This window comes from Lutra lutra, chromosome 7 (assembly GCF_902655055.1).
Source record: "Lutra lutra chromosome 7, mLutLut1.2, whole genome shotgun sequence".
Classification (NCBI taxonomy): Eukaryota; Metazoa; Chordata; class Mammalia; order Carnivora; family Mustelidae; genus Lutra; species Lutra lutra.
The window spans coordinates 47,049,850-47,069,402 of NC_062284.1; the positions used below are offsets into that span (position 1 = coordinate 47,049,850).

The window sequence follows — 19,553 nt, forward strand, 5'->3', positions numbered from 1 at the left end:
AGCAGGTGTTCTCTGGATTCTGGCGCAGGACAGCCTCAAATTGCTGATCCTGCCTCGGATTTCTCAGTGTAGTTCCCAGGGGCATCCTGCTTTGATGTCAGCAAGGGAGTCAGATTAAGAAGAGGTTACAGGGCGTTAAGAAGAAGTGGAGAAGGGTAATGTGACCCTTTTCCCCCTCACCCCTTCTTTGAATATTTGTTAACACCTTTTAAGGAAGGAAACTACAGACTTTAAACTTCCCAGTTTAACTTTTTTTGGACATTCCATTGTGTATGTGGCTGTGATCAGTTGATGAAGTCTCCCTCCACCCTCCAGCCCCCTCTCAACTTTTCATGGACATAATCCTCTTGGTTGTCATATATTTTTGGCTGAGTCTGGCTTTATAAATGATATTTTGTTGATGAGGTGGCTTCCAGATTTTGTTTTTTGAAGATTTTATTTATTTGAGAGAGAAGGTGCAGGGGGGTGGGGCAGGAGGAGCAGAGGGAAAGAGAATCTTAAGTACATTTCCCCACTGAGTGCAGAGCCTGACTTGGGGCTCCATCTCGAGACCCTGAGATAATGACCTGAACCTGAACCGAAACCAAGAGCTGGGCACTTAACCGACTGCGCCACCCAGGCACCCCCAGATTTTCATTATGTACTGATAGTCTGGCAAATGTTCTGAACCAATTTATTTTGTTCTGCTTTTAAATGAATTCATACACCAAATCAGAGGCGATGAACCATGTTGCCGCTGTTTGTTACGTATTAACAAGTATGTTCCAAAAAAAGATGGAACCAATTATATTTAACTGTTTTCTCAAGCTGCAGAAAGGTTTTTTTCCTTCTTTTTTTTTTTTTTTTAAAGCTCTGATTTTTTTGATAGTTTGGTTGGTGGAAAGGGCTCCTTTGAAGGTCAATCTGCTTTACTTCAGGTGTTAGCCAGGCTGTGTTTTTGAAATGGGATTATTTTCTATATTCCACCAATTCGTTTGAACTAATATTTATTGAATGCTTGTTGTAATTTGCTGTGCTAGGAGCTGCGGGCAGTTGAGTAAGATTTTGTCTCTAGGGATTTTAAAACCCCATTAGGAGGACGGGGAGAGGTCGCAGGGGCCCAGGAAGGAAACAGACGGCTGCCCAGGAAGGAAAGTGCCCTGATATAAAGAAAGTACTGTCAGAGCTCAAGGAGAGGAGGAAGAAGGCACATCCAGTGGGGGAGATTAGGAAAGCCATCACGGAAGAGATGACATTTGAGCTGGGCCTTGAAGGATAGCTAGGATTTCCATGGGAATGGAGGGGGGCAGGGCATGGCAGGAAGAGAGCAGAGGATGAGTGGCTTCTCATAAGTGGGAAAGTCTGGGATGCCTGGAGGAGCTGGGAAGTTTTTGAGTGCGCTGCTGCATGGGTGCAGGTTGGAGGAGATGAAGCTGGAGAGGTAGGTGGGCCGGTTTTCTGATACCCACTACATATTTCGAAAAAGTCACATGCAAACTTTTATTCTTTGATGATTTTTCAAGAGGTATGTCTAAACAGTTTTTATGTGCTTTGTATTTTATTTGTTCATTCATGTCGTTTATTAAAATCTACCCAGTTACTTGTCTGGTGGTTTGTTGAAGTCCTTATGCTCTGTATTTTAAAGTTTTATCAATTATGTGGCTGCAACGTTGTCTTGTTGGTGAGGTTTTCCTTTTATGTCGTGTTAAGAAAAACATTTTTTTTTTTGTCTTTAAAAACATGTCTTGTGTGAGATAGCCCTACTTTTCTTTAGTATTTAGACGTATCTCTTCACAACTTTGCGGGAGGATGTGGCTTCTTTTTCTTATAGCCATTTCTTTCTCGTATGGTTAATTCTGTCCTATCTGGAATTTATTAATGTGTTTGGTGTGAGGAATGGGTCTAGTTATTCTCCACAGTGTGTTCTAGTATCTTATAGGAATTTATTAAATATCTATCTATTGTATTTTCAGGTTTACTTTTTTTGGTAGTGGTGGTATTTTGATGTATTTATAAAATTGCCTTTTAACGCTTATGTAGTGTTGAAAGGTTTTTTTTTTTTCAGTTTGGTAGGGTTAATGAAAACTTAATTAAAAAGTTTTTTAAAGTTTTTTTTTTAACTTTTAAAAGATTATTTATTTGACAGAGATCACAAGTAGGCAGAGGGCGGGGGGGGGGGGGAGCAGGCTTCCCGTTGAGCATATAGCCCGACGCGGGGGTCGATTCCAGGACCCTGGCATCATGAACCGAGCCGAAGGCAGAGGCTTTAACCCACTGAGCCACCCAGGCACCCCAAAGGTTTTATTTTTTAGTAATCTCTACACCCAGCTTGGGGCTTGAACTCATGACTCTGAGATCAAGTGTGGCATACCAACTGAGCCAGCCAGGTGCCCCTAATGAAAACTTTAACAACTCTCATGGTGTACCTTTCCATTTATTAATGTCTCTTCTCTCTCTATTATGGTGTTATAGTTTCTTCTGAGTAACTCTAGTGTGTCCTGAATTAATATTTCAAAGGCTTAACATTTTGATGTCATTTTTTTCTTAATGCCATTGTGACTGAACATTTTTTAATTTGTATTTTCTATCTTGACCATGATTTGATTTGTATGAATTGTTTATGTCCTGCAGCTTTGTTAAATTCACTCATAGCTACTAATTTTTTTGGTTGACTGTTTATGCATTTCTAGATTTACTGGTGTCCTTTTTAAAACATAACTTATTTTTTTCCTCTGAACATCTTTATATTTTATAACCATCTTGCTTTGCTCTCAATAGCAGTTTTTTTTTTTTTAAAGATTTTATTTATTTATTTGACAGAGAGAGATCACAAGTAGACGGAGAGGAAGGCAGAGAGAGAGAGAGAGGGAAGCAGGCTTCTTGCTGAGCAGAGAGCCCGATGTGGGACTCGATCCCAGGACCCTGAGATCATGACCTGAGCCGAAGGCAGCGGCTTAACCCACTGAGCCACCCAGGCGCCCCTCAATAGCAGTTCTTGTGTCCCAGGGGAACATTATTAAGTATAATGATGCTTCCCAAGGACCTTCTGGGCAAGGAACATTTCTGCTTTTTCCAAAGAGCCATGCAAATAGGAAGCAGCTGCCTAGCTTCATAGAAGCAGAGCCTGTTCGGGCGGGATGGGACCTTACGGATCCTTTAGCCCCCCTGCCTGCATTTGCGAGATGAAACCAGACCCAGAGAGCAGAAAGAACTTGCTGGGAGCTCACACAGCTGGAATGGAGGAGTTGGTTTTCAGACTTTGATTTTTCTATGGTGTATATATTACACGTTTTCATTTGGGATACTTGGTTGGAAGATGTTCTAACCAGGTCTGCCCACCACTAAATTTTGGTAACTGTATCCGGTATTGTAAAAAAAAATTTTAAAACTAATAATTGGAATTTTTTAAAGAAATAATCGAAAAATTTTCAGGTAATAATCTGAAGCTCTTGAGAAGGCACCCCTCTGTATCACCATTCTCTTAGGTGTTTGAGTGAAAAGGGGATAAGGAAATGAGGGGAGGAAAGGGTATTTTAGTCCAGGATCCTTAGTAGGAGGGCCTATTTTTAAGCTTCATAATGTCAGTTTTAAAAGCAGTGGTTTTCAAAATAACCACAGACAAAAGTCCCCTTGAAATGAATGCCGTTCTGGAATTGACCTATTTTGAGTTTAACTGTTCCCAAGAAAGGTTCAGAATCTTGAATGCTCTTACGTGCATTTACTTTTCAGACAAAGTAGAACAGTAAGTTGAGAGAATGATGTGCATGGGTTCCAGATTCAGGTTAAATCTAGGAATATGGGAGGTTGAAAGCAGACATGACTGGCCAATCGTATTGTTGTACTTACAGGCTTGTCTGGATCCAGGATAATTATAGTCCCTTCTTTATTGAGTTGTAAGTTACATTTCCAAGTTAGTTTTAAAAAATTAGACCTTCACCACATTTGAGAGTCTAGAGTCAAAGTTATTTGCCCAATTTGATTTCATACCATCCTTCAGAAAACGGTCCTTCCAGAATGGCCTGTCGGGGGAGGCCTCAGAGGTTAGCAAGAATTCCAAGCTAACTGTAAACCTTTTGTCTGATGGTTTACTGGAACCCAGACTGCAATCCTACCAAAATGCCAGCCTGTATTTCATCTTCTTCCTCCCATCCCCCAACAGGAAGAAGGCAGCAGCTTAACATTCCAATAATTATTAATAGAAAATTAATCCTGCTTTTAGGCATTCATTTAGGTTCAGTATAAAACTTGGTCATTGGTGCCGTGGAAAGGTTCCATTCACTAGAGGACAGGCCAGTAGAACACTTGGACCAGGCTTTTAACACATATTAAGTAGAGACTGGGGTGCCTGGCTGGCTCAGTCAGTAGAGCATGCGATTCTTGATCTCGAGGTTGTAGGTTTGAGCCCCATGTTGGGTATAGAAATTACTTAAAAATAAAAATTTTTTTTAAAGATACTATTTATTTTTCAGAGAGAGCACAAGCAGGGGGAGCAGCAGGCAGAGGGAGAAGCAGGCTTTCTGGTGAACAGGGAGCCCGACATAGGGCTCCATCCCAGGACCCTGGGATCATGACCTGAGCCAAAGGCAGATGCTTAACCAACTGAGCCACCCAGGCATCCCAAAAATAAAATCTTAAAAAAAAAATTTTTTTTTTTTTTTTAGATAGGGACTGCAACATTTTTTAAAATTTTATTGGAACGCTCCCTTCTAAAACATAGTCTCTTTTGCCTTGTTTTATTTTGGTAACTAAACTAATGCTGGGTTAGCCATAAATGTAGTTTGTTGCTTTTCTATTTCTGAGTATTCTGAATCACTGAGCAATTACAAAATGAAAGGTTATCCTAAAGCGTTTCCAAATAAAGAAACCATCAAATATTAGGGGAAGTCAAGGGGAGAGTTAAGGAGGGAAGTACCAGAACCACCAACAGGTGTTCTGGTTGCATTGAAAAAAGTGTCAGCTTGGTATGCAATCATGGGGAAGAGTTTTGTGAATTCCTGAATGCTGGTGTGAAGTTGGGGGGGACCCAGAGTAAGCAGAAGTCAGCAGTTCTGGAGGCGCAGAGGACTTGGCTTGCTGGCTCGCCCACAGATGAGGACCTGAATCAATTCCTGAGCAAGTTGCATTCTGGAAAGACAAGGGCTGCATCTGTAGGAGCACAGCTGTTAATCTGCGGGGTAATAATTAAGAACGGGTCGAGATCAGGAAGGAACAATAGGATGAAGTCCAAAGACGTGAAACTTGTATTCCTGAAGGACACCATAACTCAAAAAAGAACTAACATTTATTGACAGCCTGTCTGTTTCCTATTTACATGCATTATCTTGAATTTGCATTAAAATTCTGCAAGAAAGGTCCTAATATTCTGTTGTACAAATAAGGAAAATGAAGTTCAGGGGAGTTAAGTAATTTACGAAGTTCGCACATTTAGAAAGTGGTGGGACTCAGTTTAGAAGCCAGGTCTAGCCTACTTGAACATCCACGTTTCTCCCACACAGCTGTCCAAAGATCATGTAAAATGATAGAGGTCTTTAAAAAACCAGTTTATTTTTTGTTTTTGTTTTTCCAAAGTAAGCCTTACTCCTAGTGTGGGGCTTGAACTGACAACCCTGAGATCAGGAGTTGCATACTCTACTGACTGAGCCAGCCAGGCACCTTACTAGAGGTCTTTTTAGAGTTGTACTTGCCCAAACTGGAGCCACTAGCCATATGTAGCTATTGAAATTTCAATGTATTAAAATTCAGTGAAGTTTAAAAATAAAAATCAGTTCCTAAGTTGCACAAGCCACACTTGAAGGGACTGGGGTGGCATGTTACTAGTAGCCCCAGTATTTCCCACTGTTGGCAGGAAATTAGTGCCTAGTGGTCATCCAATTTTACCCTTTTATTTATTTTTGCCTCTTATTTTGTGAAGGAGAAAATGAGGGACAAAGGAAGGAGGTAACGCGTTCGTTGTCCTTTTTCTGATTAATCTTGACCTTTGGGCTGATTGCCAGGTGGCTTTCCCATGGTCCACACTCTCCTTTAAAAACAGTTAACAGGCCAGAGGTGTGCAAGAAGAGTGACTGCCCTACTGTCCCAGCCTTGCCTGGCCTTCAAACTAGATTCTTTCTCCCAGAGTTCAGCCCCGTGTTTTCCTAAGTTCAAAGGGCATATCCGGATTAGTTGGCTCTAGGAAAATGAGAGAGGTTTGTTGGAAAGGAATTCCATACTTAATGTCTGAAATAGCACTTTGATTCCCCCGGTTCGTGCTCTGCCTTCCTACCAAGCACTTTGTAGCTGAACTTGCAGCTGCTTGCCATTTGTCTTCCAATCAAGGCCAGCTTCAAAACGGTTCAGATGACAGAGGTATGTATACTTTGAATAGAAGCAGCTGCTTGTTGTTTGCTGTGATTCGAATGGCTTTTATGTGAGGGTCAAATAGATTTAGATTATGACTAAAATTACAACAGTAGGTTTCATACTTCTGTGTTAAGAATATTCAGGGGCACCTGGGTGGCTCAGTCGTTAAGCGTCTCTCGTCAGCTTGGGTCATGATCCCAGGGTCCTGGGATGGAGTCCTGCACCGAGCTCCCTGCTCAGTGGGAAGCCTACTTCTCCCTTTACCCCTGCTTGTGTTCCTGCTCTTGCTGTCTCCCTTTCTCTCTCAAATAAATATAATCTGTAAAATAAAAAAGACTGAGATGTATTAACATTCATTTAACTGATACTTATTACATATTTTATTACGTACCTGGTATAGACCAGGTACTGGGCTGAGAAATGGATGAAATGGACTTTCGCTGAAGATGGAAAAGATGTCAGTGTTCTGGGTGAGTCTAATGCACTTTAAAATCTTGCCTGAATTTTATTATCAGCATTTGCCATCCGTCTATTTACATACTGTTTTAGTCCTGAAATGCAGTGAAAGCTCCAGCTTGGATCATTGGTTTGAAGTAAAGTGAAGAATCATGTGCAAATGTCCTTTTAGTAGATGCTATTAAAGCCATTTAAGTTATACACGCCAGTGTCTAAATGACAGTCTAAAGTGTATGTGTGTGTGTGGAGGGGGGGATGGGCACGTGGGAACAATAAGGAGGCATTGTACTGTGGTAATATTTTTAGGAAGCCTTAAATGTAATACTTGATTTCAGTATATCACACTCATTGGTTTAGAAAGTTGTCTTTTAGAAACAAAGTTGGGGTTTTTTACCTAAAGAAATGTTAAAGTCACATGTGTGAGTATGGTCAGAAATCAAAAACAAGTTGAAGTGATGGTAAGATATTCCAGTGCCTGTCTTTTCGGAGAGTAGGAAGGCAGAGGTGGACAGGACATAAAAGATGGTGGGCACAGCTGGAAGAAGTATCAGGGAGACCTGATGTCCAGTCTTTCTCTAACTGCCTGAGGTGGTGTGGTAGTGGTGGTGTTGGGGGGAGTGTGTGGGCAGAGCACCCAGCCGACTCCTTGTCTAGTTTTATAGAGTATGGTCTCATTTCTAGAAGGTTGGGAATGAGCTTATGAGAGTTTTGGAGTGAAGAGGCCCCAAAGGCAGGGCAGTCTGAGAAGCACATATTAGTCCCTTCTTGGAGTTGTGGATGCTAGCCGTGCAGTGAAGAGCCCAGCTTCCCAGTCAGGTTTTAAATAACTGTTTGTACCTCTCCAGGTGTTTCATTTGAATCCAGAAATTAACCTCTTTTCCAAAGGGCTCTGCAAGTGTGCAGGCTTGAGAATTGTCAGGCTGCAGTACTCTTGAATAACCGTGCCTTTTGTGGAGGGAGAGTGAGAGCTCAGTTCCTTCCCTGGGAGAGCTGTTAACTTGCCACGTGACCACCCTGTGCCTGCTTCTCTTCCAAGTGGGCTGATGGGAATGGCTTCCTACCTTTCAGGGTTTATATAATGAGTCCACATGACCATACCAGGTCACCAGTGAGCACATTTCCAAGCTCACAGTAGGTATCAAGTGGATTAAATTTTATTATCAGCAGAAATCTTGGAGGTCTCTCTCGGCAGTCCTCTTTTTTGGCAGATGAAGAATCCAGGATTGCAAAGAAGGGTTAAGGGAAGTTGGGCTTCTCACACAGTAGGTTCTACTGTGAAGGCGTCTTTAGAGTAATCATGGCCTGGAGACAATGTGACATGGGGAAAAGGCTTTGGAGCCTGCAGGCGTCCCTTTGAATCCTGACCCTGCCTATTACTCTCTTGAGTGATCTTGTGCAAGTTCTTTCGCATCCTTGAGTCTGTTTGCATATCTGTAAAATGGGCATAATGACACATACCCAGCAGAAAGGACTTGCAGACACTCCATGTGTGTAAACTGGTTTTTATGATTATTAGGACTGATAAGGGCCAGGACTAGATTCCCCGTCAGGTGAGAAGGAGAATTCTCACCTCCCAAAGCACTTCCAGTGATGGGGCTCTTCAGCTGTTCTTTATCCAGAATAAAGAATAGAGGCAGAATAGAGACAATGCTGGGCATACTTGCAATTTGGAGGGAGGAAGCAAAAGAATTATTTTCAGTGAAACGGGAGGCTGCAGAAGGTACCCAGGAAAAAACTGCCACACAGTACATCCCAGCACAGACTTCTAGCTTCTCCAGGACCACCATCTGCCTGACAAGAAGCAGCTGTGCTTTCTTCGAGAGTTTAAAGAGGATTTCCTGGGCCGCGCGTGCGTACGCACGTGTGTGTGTGTGTGTGTGTGTGTGTGTGTATGTGTAGGAATAGGGAGGGGTAGACACTGACATAGAAGGAAGGTAATACTCCTTTGCTTCAAGCCAGATGTTGGGGCTTCTGCTCTAGGTGGCTCTTGAGTTCTACATTTTCTTTCTTTTTTTTTTTTTAAAGATTTTATTTGTTTATTTGACAGAGATCACAAGTAGGCAGAGAGGCAGGCACAGAGGGAGAGAGAGGGAAGCAGGCTCCCTGCTGAGCAGAGAGCCCGATGTGGGGCTCGATCCCAGGACCCTAAGATTATGACCTGAGCCGAAGGCAGAGGCTTTAACCCACTGAGCCACCCAGGCGCCCCGAGTTCTACATTTTCAAAGTTCATCCAGACGGCTTCCCCAGTGCATCCAGGGCTCTGCTCAGACTGCCTTCTAGGAATTCCCTTCTCTACCTTTCAGTCCATGTTGCAATCCTAATTTTGTGTCAAAGCTCAGTTTGTAGGTCACCTTTCATCTTATTTTTAAAAAAAGATTTATTTACTTACTGTAGAGAGCGAGCATGAGTTGGGGGAGGGACAGAGGGAGAGAAACTTCAAGTAGACTCCCTGCTGAGCCTGGTGCTGAGCCTGGTGCGGGGCTCCATCCCACAATCCATGAGATCACGACCTGAGCCATCCAGGTGTGCCCATAGGTCACCTTTTGTGAAAATCTGTCACAGACCTGGCCTCCCCCTGACTCCAGGCAGTGGTCATTTTTCCACCCTCCAGGGTGCTCTGTACACATCCTATCACACTATAGTTGTGTGTGGAACTTCTGTCCAGTTGGACTGAAAGTAGGGAAACCTGGGACTAGGTCTTATTCATCTTTATTTCCAGTGCATGGCATGCTCCCTGCTGTCTGGTTTGGTGAAATTTTGCCGAGCGACTAAGTCCTGACACTCCTCCAGAGGTCAAGGCTCTGCTCATAATCCTTGCAATCCTGACTTTGACTTATTTTGATTATTTTCAGTTTAATATTTTGGCACAAGAAGGTCACAGTGTTGGTAATAATCATAGCATTTGTTCTGTGAGGCTTTGTATAATCATTTTTTTTTTTTTAAGTTATCTCTCTGTCCAACACTCAAACTCATGACCCCAAGATCAAGTGTTTCATGCTCTACCAACTGAGCCAGCCAGGTGCCCCGCTCCTCATCGTTTTTTTTTTTTTTTTTTAAAGATTTTATTTATCTGACAGAGAGAGATCACAAGTGGGCAGACAGGCAAGCAGAGAGAGAGAGAGGAGGAAGCAGGCTCCCTGCAGAGCAGAGAGCCCGACGCGGGACTCGATCCCAGGACCCTGAGATCATGACCTGAGCTGAAGGCAGAGGCTTAACCACTGAGCCACCCAGGTGCCCCGCTCCTCATCGTTTTTAATCCCTTTGTTTCCTCATTCAGCCACATGAGGCATGTGGGATGTGTGTTACCTTTACTCAACAGATAGGAAACTGATTCTGGTTAAGGGTCTTGTCTATTTCACACCAGCAGCAAAGAGTGCGTATAGTCCTCTATACTTCCTTTTCAGCCAACAGCCCCTTCCTTGCCCAGAGGGGAGACATTTGGGGAGCATATACTCGCGGTGACATCTTCCCTATTCTCTGATGTTCCCTCACCCCCCTGCCTGGCACAGAGGGCAGGCTCAGGGAATGTTTGGAGCCGGATGCATCAGTGAGCCTCTTTTGCCTGCTGGGCTGAACACTTATCCCCAGCAAATGTTGGGCTCCTTGATGGATATGTGACACTGGTGGCTGAATATACACGGCACCTGTGGCTTTTCACACTCTCCCCCCACGCCTCTCCAGGGACTGGGATAGGACAGATGGTCATGGACACAGGATTCTCAGCTCTGCATCTTCTCTGCAAATCACATTTGGGGAAAAGTGAAGTTTGTGCAGTAATGCAATTTCGGTAACATGGTTTCATACTGCCGCTGAGTTGTTTAACACTCTCTGGATAAATCACACTTCAGCAGAACTCATCTGGGAACAGAGTTTAATTTCACTGTGGGTGGCTGTGATTCCCACCCACCAGCCCTCCCACCCCCCTAATAAATGTAGGCTGATAAGGTGAATGCAGCTCTAAGCCAGCCTATTTCTGGACCCAGGATAGCATTACATTGTATTAATCATCCTTTTCACCACCAACACCTTTCATTCTTTCTCCCCTGAGGATCACTGCTTGTCTATCCTTAAATGTTACAGATGGAGAAGGTCTTCATAGTCGTCCTCCTGCATGTGTGATGAAGGGATTGAGGCCCAGAGAGGCCAGGCGGCTCATGGCTACTGAGCCACAGCCTGAATGGTGATCCAGGACCCCTGACTTTTCTCTAGTGCCGGGCTCCTGTTTTCAACCCCGCCCTACCACCCACCCTTTGATTCTGTTTTACTGCCCTTTGATTCTGTTTTACCGCTGGGGGAGAGTCTGTGTGTTCTGTTTAGAGTGAATAAAGTGGACCTCTTTACTGTTAAATGCCCCCAGCACAGAGTGAATTCATTTCCTCTTAACCCTTAACAGCATCTCTTGACATGTCTTTGGTAAGGCCATGAAAGTCTTGACGATTCTCTCTTAACAGTATATGTTTGGCTCTTCGACTCTAAAAATCACCATATATTGACGTTTCAAATACGGCAGATAAGACATATAGCCCAAGAACTGCTGAAGATTTTTAAAACGTACAAAAGGTCCAAGCCTGGAGCTTGAAAAATACTTCTCATTTCTCATAGAAGCTTCATTGTTCTATGTTCTCCTGTCATTGGAGTTGGGGTGTGCTGGGAGCTCAGCAACTGGTGTGCCATTGACTGCTCTCTGGTCCTCCCCTGTTGAGGGGCGGGGCAATACTCTTTGTCTAAGTGGAAACCTTTTGAGAGGGACACACGTGCCTGGCCAGCCAGTGGGGCCCAGTCGACCTGCACGGGAGTGATGTGTGTAGCAGTTGTGACACAGCAGGAGATAATTTTCTCTGTACAGGATCTTACATGTAGAGGTAGTTAGTGTTTTTTGATTTTAAAAAATGTATCTTTCTCTTCTTTCTTGACTACAAAGATCTCAAGCCTCCTTAAGGGGAAAAGAGTAGCTTTATTGTGCCCTGCTCCTCTTCTAATTCTGTGACCAGCTTCCCCACAGTTACAGATTCTGTTCTGGAACTTAGTGGGCGCTCTTGCTTTGTGCTGGAGGAGTGATCCTTAGAGGCAGACTGTCGAGGCTGGAGCCCTCCACCCCTGAGCAGCTCTGTCAGTTGGACTTCCTAAGGTCTGGCATCCCTAGCTTCCTCATTAGTTAAGTGTGGGGGAGGTAATAATACCTAACTTACAGTGTTGTTTTGTGGGTTAAGTGTAAAGTCGTTAGCATAACACCTAAATCATAGTAGGCACTCAATAAAATGTTACCCATGACTTTGTACATTTTCTTTGGGATTTCTCTGTCAAGTTTATTGCCACTGTTTGTAAGTCTACCCTCTCCTTTAAGGTTGAAGTCCAGTATTATCCTGTCCATGAAACTTTGCCTGGTCTCCCTTAAAAAACTTCTGGTGGAATTGTCCATGAACTACTTGGGAGTGTGTGTGTGCTTGTGTGATCTTCATGTATATCTGTTGTTTCATTATCTTCATTGTGAGCTTTTGGAGACTAATAGCTTTGTTTTGATGCCCCATCTGTAGTCCAGGTCTGGTGTGTAGTGAGTGGTCTATAAATGTGGAATGAATGAATGTTGGTATTAGCTTACAGAGCTCATGTGGGACAGGGGATTTGCTTCATTGGGTTTTCCCTGATATCAAATAAAATGTTATGTGCATTGAGTTTCTTATAGCTCTTCTTGAATCCTTTCTTGTTTTTTTTTAAAAAATATTTTTATTTATTTATTTTAGAGAGAAAGTAAACATGCACACACGTGTGAGTGGGGCGAGGGGCAAAAGGAAACAGAGAGAGACTCCTCAAGCCAATTCTGTACTGAGTGCAGAGCCTGATGTAGGGCTTGGTCCCAGGACCCTGAGATCATGACTCTAACCGAAATCAAGAGTCAGTTGCTTTCTTCTTTTTGTCCTTTTTGACTGATTAAGCAAAGCTGGACCAATTGGAGCCCCCAGGTGGGACCAAGGGATGTGGCTCCTGCCGGACTCTGCTGTAGGTCAAATGTTTACATTTAGTGCACAGCATGAAGGAAGTTGGGAGTATTATATGACCATATGGATTCTAGTTACTAGACTGTAAATGACTGTGGTGGGTGAGGATGTCATAAATATATTAGTGGCTTGGGGGCCTGAAGGAGTTAAAGCTCCTCTCAGAATAGCCCAAGCAGCTCCTAGGAAGTAGCTTCCGAGGCAGGATGTGGCAAACCAGTGTGTAAATGAGCGCGTTCTCCTTTGGAAGAAAAGGAAGTGGGTGGGGAGAAGTGAAGAGGAAGAGCTCGGTGGACAAATCTTTTTATCTGCTACTGTAAGAACAAGCTTCTCCTTTGAATGCCAGCCAGAGCCTGTAGAATTTTAACCCCAGGCGACCAAGGCCCAAAGAATGCTGAATGATGATGGTCTTGCAGTTTTCTGGTTTTTCTCCACAATACCTCAAATTTAATACACAGTGGAGTGTTGTCTTAGTAGATTTTGTTTTCTAATCTTGATCATCGGTTATTTAATGCTATTTGAGGATTCACAGTTAATGTGAAATGTCATCACAGTCACAGTCTTCTAATTCTAACCAAGAATCATTTTATTTATCGGCTTTTATTTTTAAGTGATCTCTACATCCAACATGGGGCTCAAACTCAGAACCCTGAGATCAAGAGTCACACGTTCTAGCCAACCACCCCTAACCTAGAGTAATTTAGAAGAAAGGTTTTTGGGGTTTTTTTGGTCTCTTTGATGTGTTTACTTACTTGTTTTAGAACACATTCTCACCCATTGTCTGTCCAGGTGCTCTTAACAGTCCCTCATGATACAGGGACAAGAGTGTGGTCTTATTTCAAGGTTCAGGGTTAGATGGCCTATTAACTGGCTCCAGAGCTCCTGACTTCAAGTTTAGGGTTGTTTCCATAATCTTGGTTCTTTTTGGTAAAAGCATGGTTTGTACATTGGAGGTAAATTACTCACAGTGCAATTTTGCGAATAAAAAATAGCCTCTGGGATTCATAAGGCATGTAGGAAAGAAAACAGGTGAACTGAATTTGGTGAGCTTCAGGCATCACTGGAAAAGAGCCACCACTTGTACATGGATTGTATAAATAGCAGTAATGCAGATCACTGTTGGGTTTAGGAATTGGATCCAGGACAATAGATCAGTGTGAGAAATACCAGTAAAGGCTTCTCTAAGTCTGTCTTTGGACAAGGTAATGAGAGTTTAATTATCTGGAAGAGGAGCCCTGTGGGCTTCCAAGGATTTGGAAAGCTGAGCTCAGCTGCTTTTAAAGTTCAGATTTCTACATACTCTTTGTCTCAAGGAAACTTGTATGTCTTCTGAGATGCAGAGCTATTGACTCCATTTCTGTGAAGGTTCCAAAATAGAATTTTCGCACTTATCCGCAGGTCTATTTTGCCCAAGCACAGTATACCTTATAGGTGATTTGACTCCAAAACCACACACTTAAATTGCATCCTGCTCACATTGTGATGGTTTGCATGTATTTTAGATTTTTAAATATATAAAAAGTGTTCTTATGGCATATAAAAATTTTTTTTTTTTAATTTAAAAAAAAAGGGTGCCTGGGTGGCTCAGTGGGTTAAGCCTCTGCCTTTGGCTCAGGTCATGATCTCAGGGTTCTGGGATAGAGCTCCTCATCGGGCTCTCTGCTTAGCTGGGAGCCTGCCTACCCCCCCCCACCCCTCTGCCTACTTGTGATCTTTGTCTGTCAAATAAATAAAACCTTTAAAACAAAAATAAAAACAAAAAACTTGTAGCATTTTTAGAGCTAAGATGTCAGACTGCTGTTTGCTGAACCCTGAACACCCTGAGGCGAATATTCTAGGCTGGTGTGCTGGGACCATCTCTTTTAAATTTTTTTTTTAAACATAAGATTTTTACTTTTTTGAGGTATAATTGACATATAAGCATGCTGATTGATACATGTATTGTGATATGATTACCACCATAGCCTTAGCTAACATATGTATCATATCACATAATTATGTCTTTTTTTGTGGTGAGAAGATTTAAGATCTAATCTCTTAGCAACTTTGCTGTCTATAATACAATATTGTTGACTGTGCTGTGCATGATGTCTCTAGGCCCTATTCATCTTCTACTGCAGGTTTGTACCCTTTGACCAACATCTCCCCAACATCCCTTCCTTTTCCTCAAACCTGATTGTTTAGCCTGGTGTACTGTGGTCTAGCCCCAGCTTACCCTCTGGCCTCATCTGTCCACCCTTCTGGATGGATGCACCTACTCTCTGGCCACTTAGAATGGCCTGTAACTTTCATGCTGGTGCCCAAGCCTGCAGTGCTTTTTCTCTTGCTGCAAACAGTTGGGTTATCCTTCAGGACTAAACCTGGGCATTACAATTTGCTGACCTTCTCTTTCCCTTCCTCATCTTATATGGAACTGGGAGGTTTACCTCTGTTCTCAAAGGCCCCTCTGCCCTCCTCACTTTCAGCCTTATGGTCTACCTTACCCTGTAGTCATTGGTATCCTTCCCTGTGTTTGGCTTGCAGTGTGATCCCTGTTTCTTTCTTTCATCTTTACCTTTTTTTTTTTTTAAGGTTTTATTTATTCATTTGACAGAGAGAGAGAGCATGAGCAGGGGAAGCAGCAGAGGGAGAGGGAGAAGCGGGCTCCCCGCTGAGCAGGGAGTCTAGTGTGGGGCTTGATCCCAGGACCCTGAGATCATGACCTGAGCTGAAGACAGATACTTTGACTGAGCCAGCCAGGCGCCCCATCATCTCTATATCTTTATCTCCCAGTCACCCTCTCTCTCTGTCTCTCTCTCTGTCTCTTTCACACACACACGCACACGCACACTCACACACAATGCCTGGTGAGGGCAGGGACCTAAGTCTTCCTCATCTGTACCCTCCTAGCCTCGAGCAGACCGTGCCTGTCTCACAGTGGCGGCTCCGTGATAAAGCCGCCTTGCATTTTCACAGCTGTGGGTGTCAATGGGTATAAGGCAGATGTCTGTTCAACCTCCCCTGCCCTCCTCTAGATTGGAGCAGTCCTGCAGCTTTACATTCTCATGGTCACTTTTGCTTTTCTGGGACCTGTGGCTCCCGTTTTTGTTTTTTGTTTTTTCTCTTCTTGTTGCTCTGTGTTGAATCAGCTTGGAATTTGGCCCTTTTTTTCCTGGTTTCCACCAAACAACAATAAGAATGAAATAAACACAAAGCTATTTCCGTGCACAGCAGATTGGACTGAGGGTCTGGGGTAGGGAGGGTGTATTACATTCTAGCAGTACAGACAGCTTAACATCTGGTGGTGGTAACTAGCTTTGGTCTTAAATGACCTTTGCCCCTTGCCATGGTGCCTCCTTTCCTCTTGGTTCACTTTACAGCCACTCTCCAAATAGGCTTCTCCCATCTTACTCTGCAGCATAAATCATTTCTCCAGCTCCACTCTACATGCTGTTCTGGCCTGCTTCTGCTTGTGCTGTGGCTGAGGATCAGGCCCTTTTAAACTATGGGCAAGCCTTCTGGTCCTCTGGTAGCCTCTGTTGTGTGGGGGTTTGTTAGCACAAACATTTACCTCCCCCACTTTCAGAATACAGATGCCAGCACAGTCAGCTTTGGTTCTCTCTGTCTGTGATGTTCCTTCTGCCAGGTAGGTTTTGACCCTGACAGGCCAACTGCTATTGATTTGAGGGCCTGACTAGTAGTTTTCTCCAGAGCGAGCACTTGTACGGACTTCTAGTTGTGGTCTTGAGACCAGCTTCTGTTGCTCATTGCCAGACAGTGATGTAGGGAGTGGGGTTTTTCCTCCAGAGATGATGTGTTCTCAGAGGTGAGGTTTGCTGACCCCTCTTGTGGGTACTTTGATTAAGGAGAAGGGCCAAGCTGTCATAAACGTGTGTTCATGTATTTAAGGAAGGAACAGGTCTGGAGAATTGATGATTTCTTTGTGTGGACTTGAATTGGAGACAGATTTTCAATCTCTGTTTCCTCTGACTGTATCTTCCTGCCTTAGCTGTGCTTCTGAGCATTGGCTCTGTCCCTTTTTGTCCTGGGGACCTGACTGATCTGATGGTTCTGGGTTATGAGGTCCAAGATGACTGTCACATTGGGTCCTGTACTTCTGTCTCTCATTGAAGAGCAGCTTTGCACTGCTAAGTCATAGAGTGGCACGGGCTATTACTACATAGGCGGTCTCCTTCTTCCTTTCTTCCTTTCTCTCTCTTTTTTTAAAGTAGGTGCCATGCCCAACATGGGATTTGAACTCACAACCCCGAGATCAAGAGTCACGTGCTCTCCTGGCTGAGCTAGCCAGGCACCCCTACATAGGCAGTTTCTTTCTTTCTTTTTCTTTCTTTCTTTCTTTCTTTCTTTCTATCTATCTATCTATTTATTTATTTGACAGACAGAGATCACAAGCAGGCAGAGAAGCAGGGAGAGAGTTGGGGGGTGGGGGGAGCAGGCTCCCTGCTTAGCAGAGAGCCCTATGCGGGGCTTGATCCCAGGATCCCGGGACCATGACCCAAGCGGAAGGCAGAGGCTCTAACCCACTGAGCCACCCAGGCGCCCCTATAGGCAGTTTCAAAAAGGTCTTTATCCTAGTCATCTTAAGAGGAGGGACTGGGTGGGGTCAAATACATCGTCTGTCTAAGGCCACAATCAACCAGCTGGTCCTTTCAGGAACACACCTATTGTGTGGCCACCACCAGACCCAAGGCTCCCCTTGTTCCTCGGATGGTGACCACATATTTCATGGATGTTTCATTTGGGTTGTCCATGGTGTTTTCTCCCTTCCAGGACTTCCTCCCCCTCCTCTCCACCCTACCACCCTCAGTAGGCCCCTGGCTGTCTTCTGGCCATCTGAATTTTTACTCATTCTACTGGCATGCTTCACCTGGGCCATGTCCTTCCCTTCCCCCTCCAGATGACTCAGCCTTGGATGTTCCTCTGAAAGGAATTCCTCTCTGGGTAGATTGAATTTGTTGCCTTTCCAGGAACCTCAAGGAAATAAGTCACTAACAGGAAATACAGGTGTGATTGGCTGATGATTTGAAGGACCTGAACTCTTCTGCCCAAGGTGTGGAGAGAAGATAACTTTTGGAGTTTCAGGCCTACCTGGTCTTAACCATTCCTGGCCCCCATTTCATTTCTGTAAAATGGGAACAACATATATAATTTTTAATGTTATGAGGATGAAGTGAGTTAATGGGAATAATATGGTGAGCATTTAAGAATCTCTTAAATTTCATTCTTTATCAGACAGTTATGTCCCTCTTTTGTCCTCATCAAGTAACAGCATTATTCCTCTTCATCCTCCATCTTCTGATTCCCACCGCCTCCCCCAACCCCACTCTCCTGTCTCCAAATTTCATCACTTTTTTTTTTTTTTTGGTACTTCTCCGAAAGACTGATCCTTTAGAAATTAATTCATATGTGGCTAATATGGAACAAATTTTGTCCATTGGAGCTGAAGAAGCCATAGTCTGTCAGTTCTTTCAAGCAACAATACAACACCCCCTCTCCGACTCAGGATGTTGTTCAATATTTGAGAAGAGTCTGTGGGAGTGGGTGGTCCTGTCACTCCAGAGGTTCCTCTGTGTGGGTGTGTGCGTGTGTTTTTCAGCGTGACTCTCTGCAGAAACACGCTATGGGAAGGCAGTTTGTGTCATTTCAGAAGGCTCTTTGATTCCAGGAAGTGTTTTTGGGTTTTGTTTGCTTTTGTTGGGTTTTCTAAGGGTAGGAATATGTGATTATTTATCCTTTTTCTTTTCTTTCTTTAAGTAGGCTCCACACCCAGTGTGGGGCTTGAACTCAGAGCCGTGAGAGCAAGAGTTGCACACACTACCGACTGAGCCAGCCAGGCGCCCCTGTTTATCTTTTCTTAATTAAACCTGTTTTCTTGACTTTGAAGCACATTTGTTGATTGGCCTGGAAGCTACTTGATTGAAAATGAAATTAAAGAGAAACACTTGTCCTGACCCTCAGGACCTTCTTCTTCTTCTTCTTCTTTTTTTAATATTTTATTTATTTGACAGAGAGAGAGATCACAAGTAGGCAGAGAGAGAGGGAGAAGCAGCTCCCCACTAAGCAGAGAGCCTGATGCGGGGCTCGATCATGACCTGGGCCCAAGGCAGAGGCTTAACCTACTGGGCTACCCAGGTGCTCCCAGGACCCTCTTTTTAACGTGACATTCCTCTAACACTTTTTTTGTTCACCATAGCCTTACTCTCCATTTTCTATAGGGCAGAGCACACTAGAACACCCTTTCTCCTTTTTTTTTTTTTTTAAATTTTACTTATTTATTTGACAGAGAGATCACAAGTAGGCAGAGAGACAGAGAGAGAGAGGGGGAAGTAGGCTTCCTGCTTAGCAGAGAGCCAGATGCAGGGCTCGATCCAAGGACCCTGAGATCATGACCCCAGCCAAAGGCAGAGGCCCATCCCACTGAGCCACCAGGCGCCCCTCTCCTTTTTTTGCTATCTAAATTTTATTTATCGTTGCAAACCAGTTCAGGGCTTCTATTCCTATAAAACTTAGGCTGATGATGCCAGCATCTCCCGCACTGCAGAGCTGTGTCCCAGGCCTCTGGAGAAAATTAGGGGACCTGCAAAACTGTCTTTGCCCCAGTCCTTTTTTGGGCGTGGTGGTGAAACCAGTGAGAGGCGTACAGTCGGTATTTTTTTCTTTTTTTTAAGGTAGGCTCCACACTGGGCCTGAACTCACACGAGATCAAAGAGTTGGAGAGTCAGACACTCAACTGACGGAGCCACACCAGCGCCCCAGGGCAGTATTCAACTACATTGTACGTTTTTA

General features: G+C 43.9%; 1 protein-coding gene across 2 annotated transcripts in view; it reads left to right on the forward strand.

The window, feature by feature from the left end:
* MAP2K1 (mitogen-activated protein kinase kinase 1) overlaps positions 1 to 19,553 on the forward strand; it is a 79,628-nt gene that overhangs the window by 11,320 nt on the left and 48,755 nt on the right. The window contains exon 1 of one of the 2 annotated variants that reach the window (XM_047739200.1): positions 1,392 to 1,420. The exons of the other annotated variant lie outside the window; for it this stretch is intronic. Within the exon in view, the coding sequence (XP_047595156.1) occupies positions 1,407 to 1,420 (14 nt within the window). The 5' untranslated portion in view covers positions 1,392 to 1,406. Of the gene's footprint in view, positions 1 to 1,391; positions 1,421 to 19,553 lie in introns of those variants that run through there. 2 annotated transcript variants of the gene reach the window in all.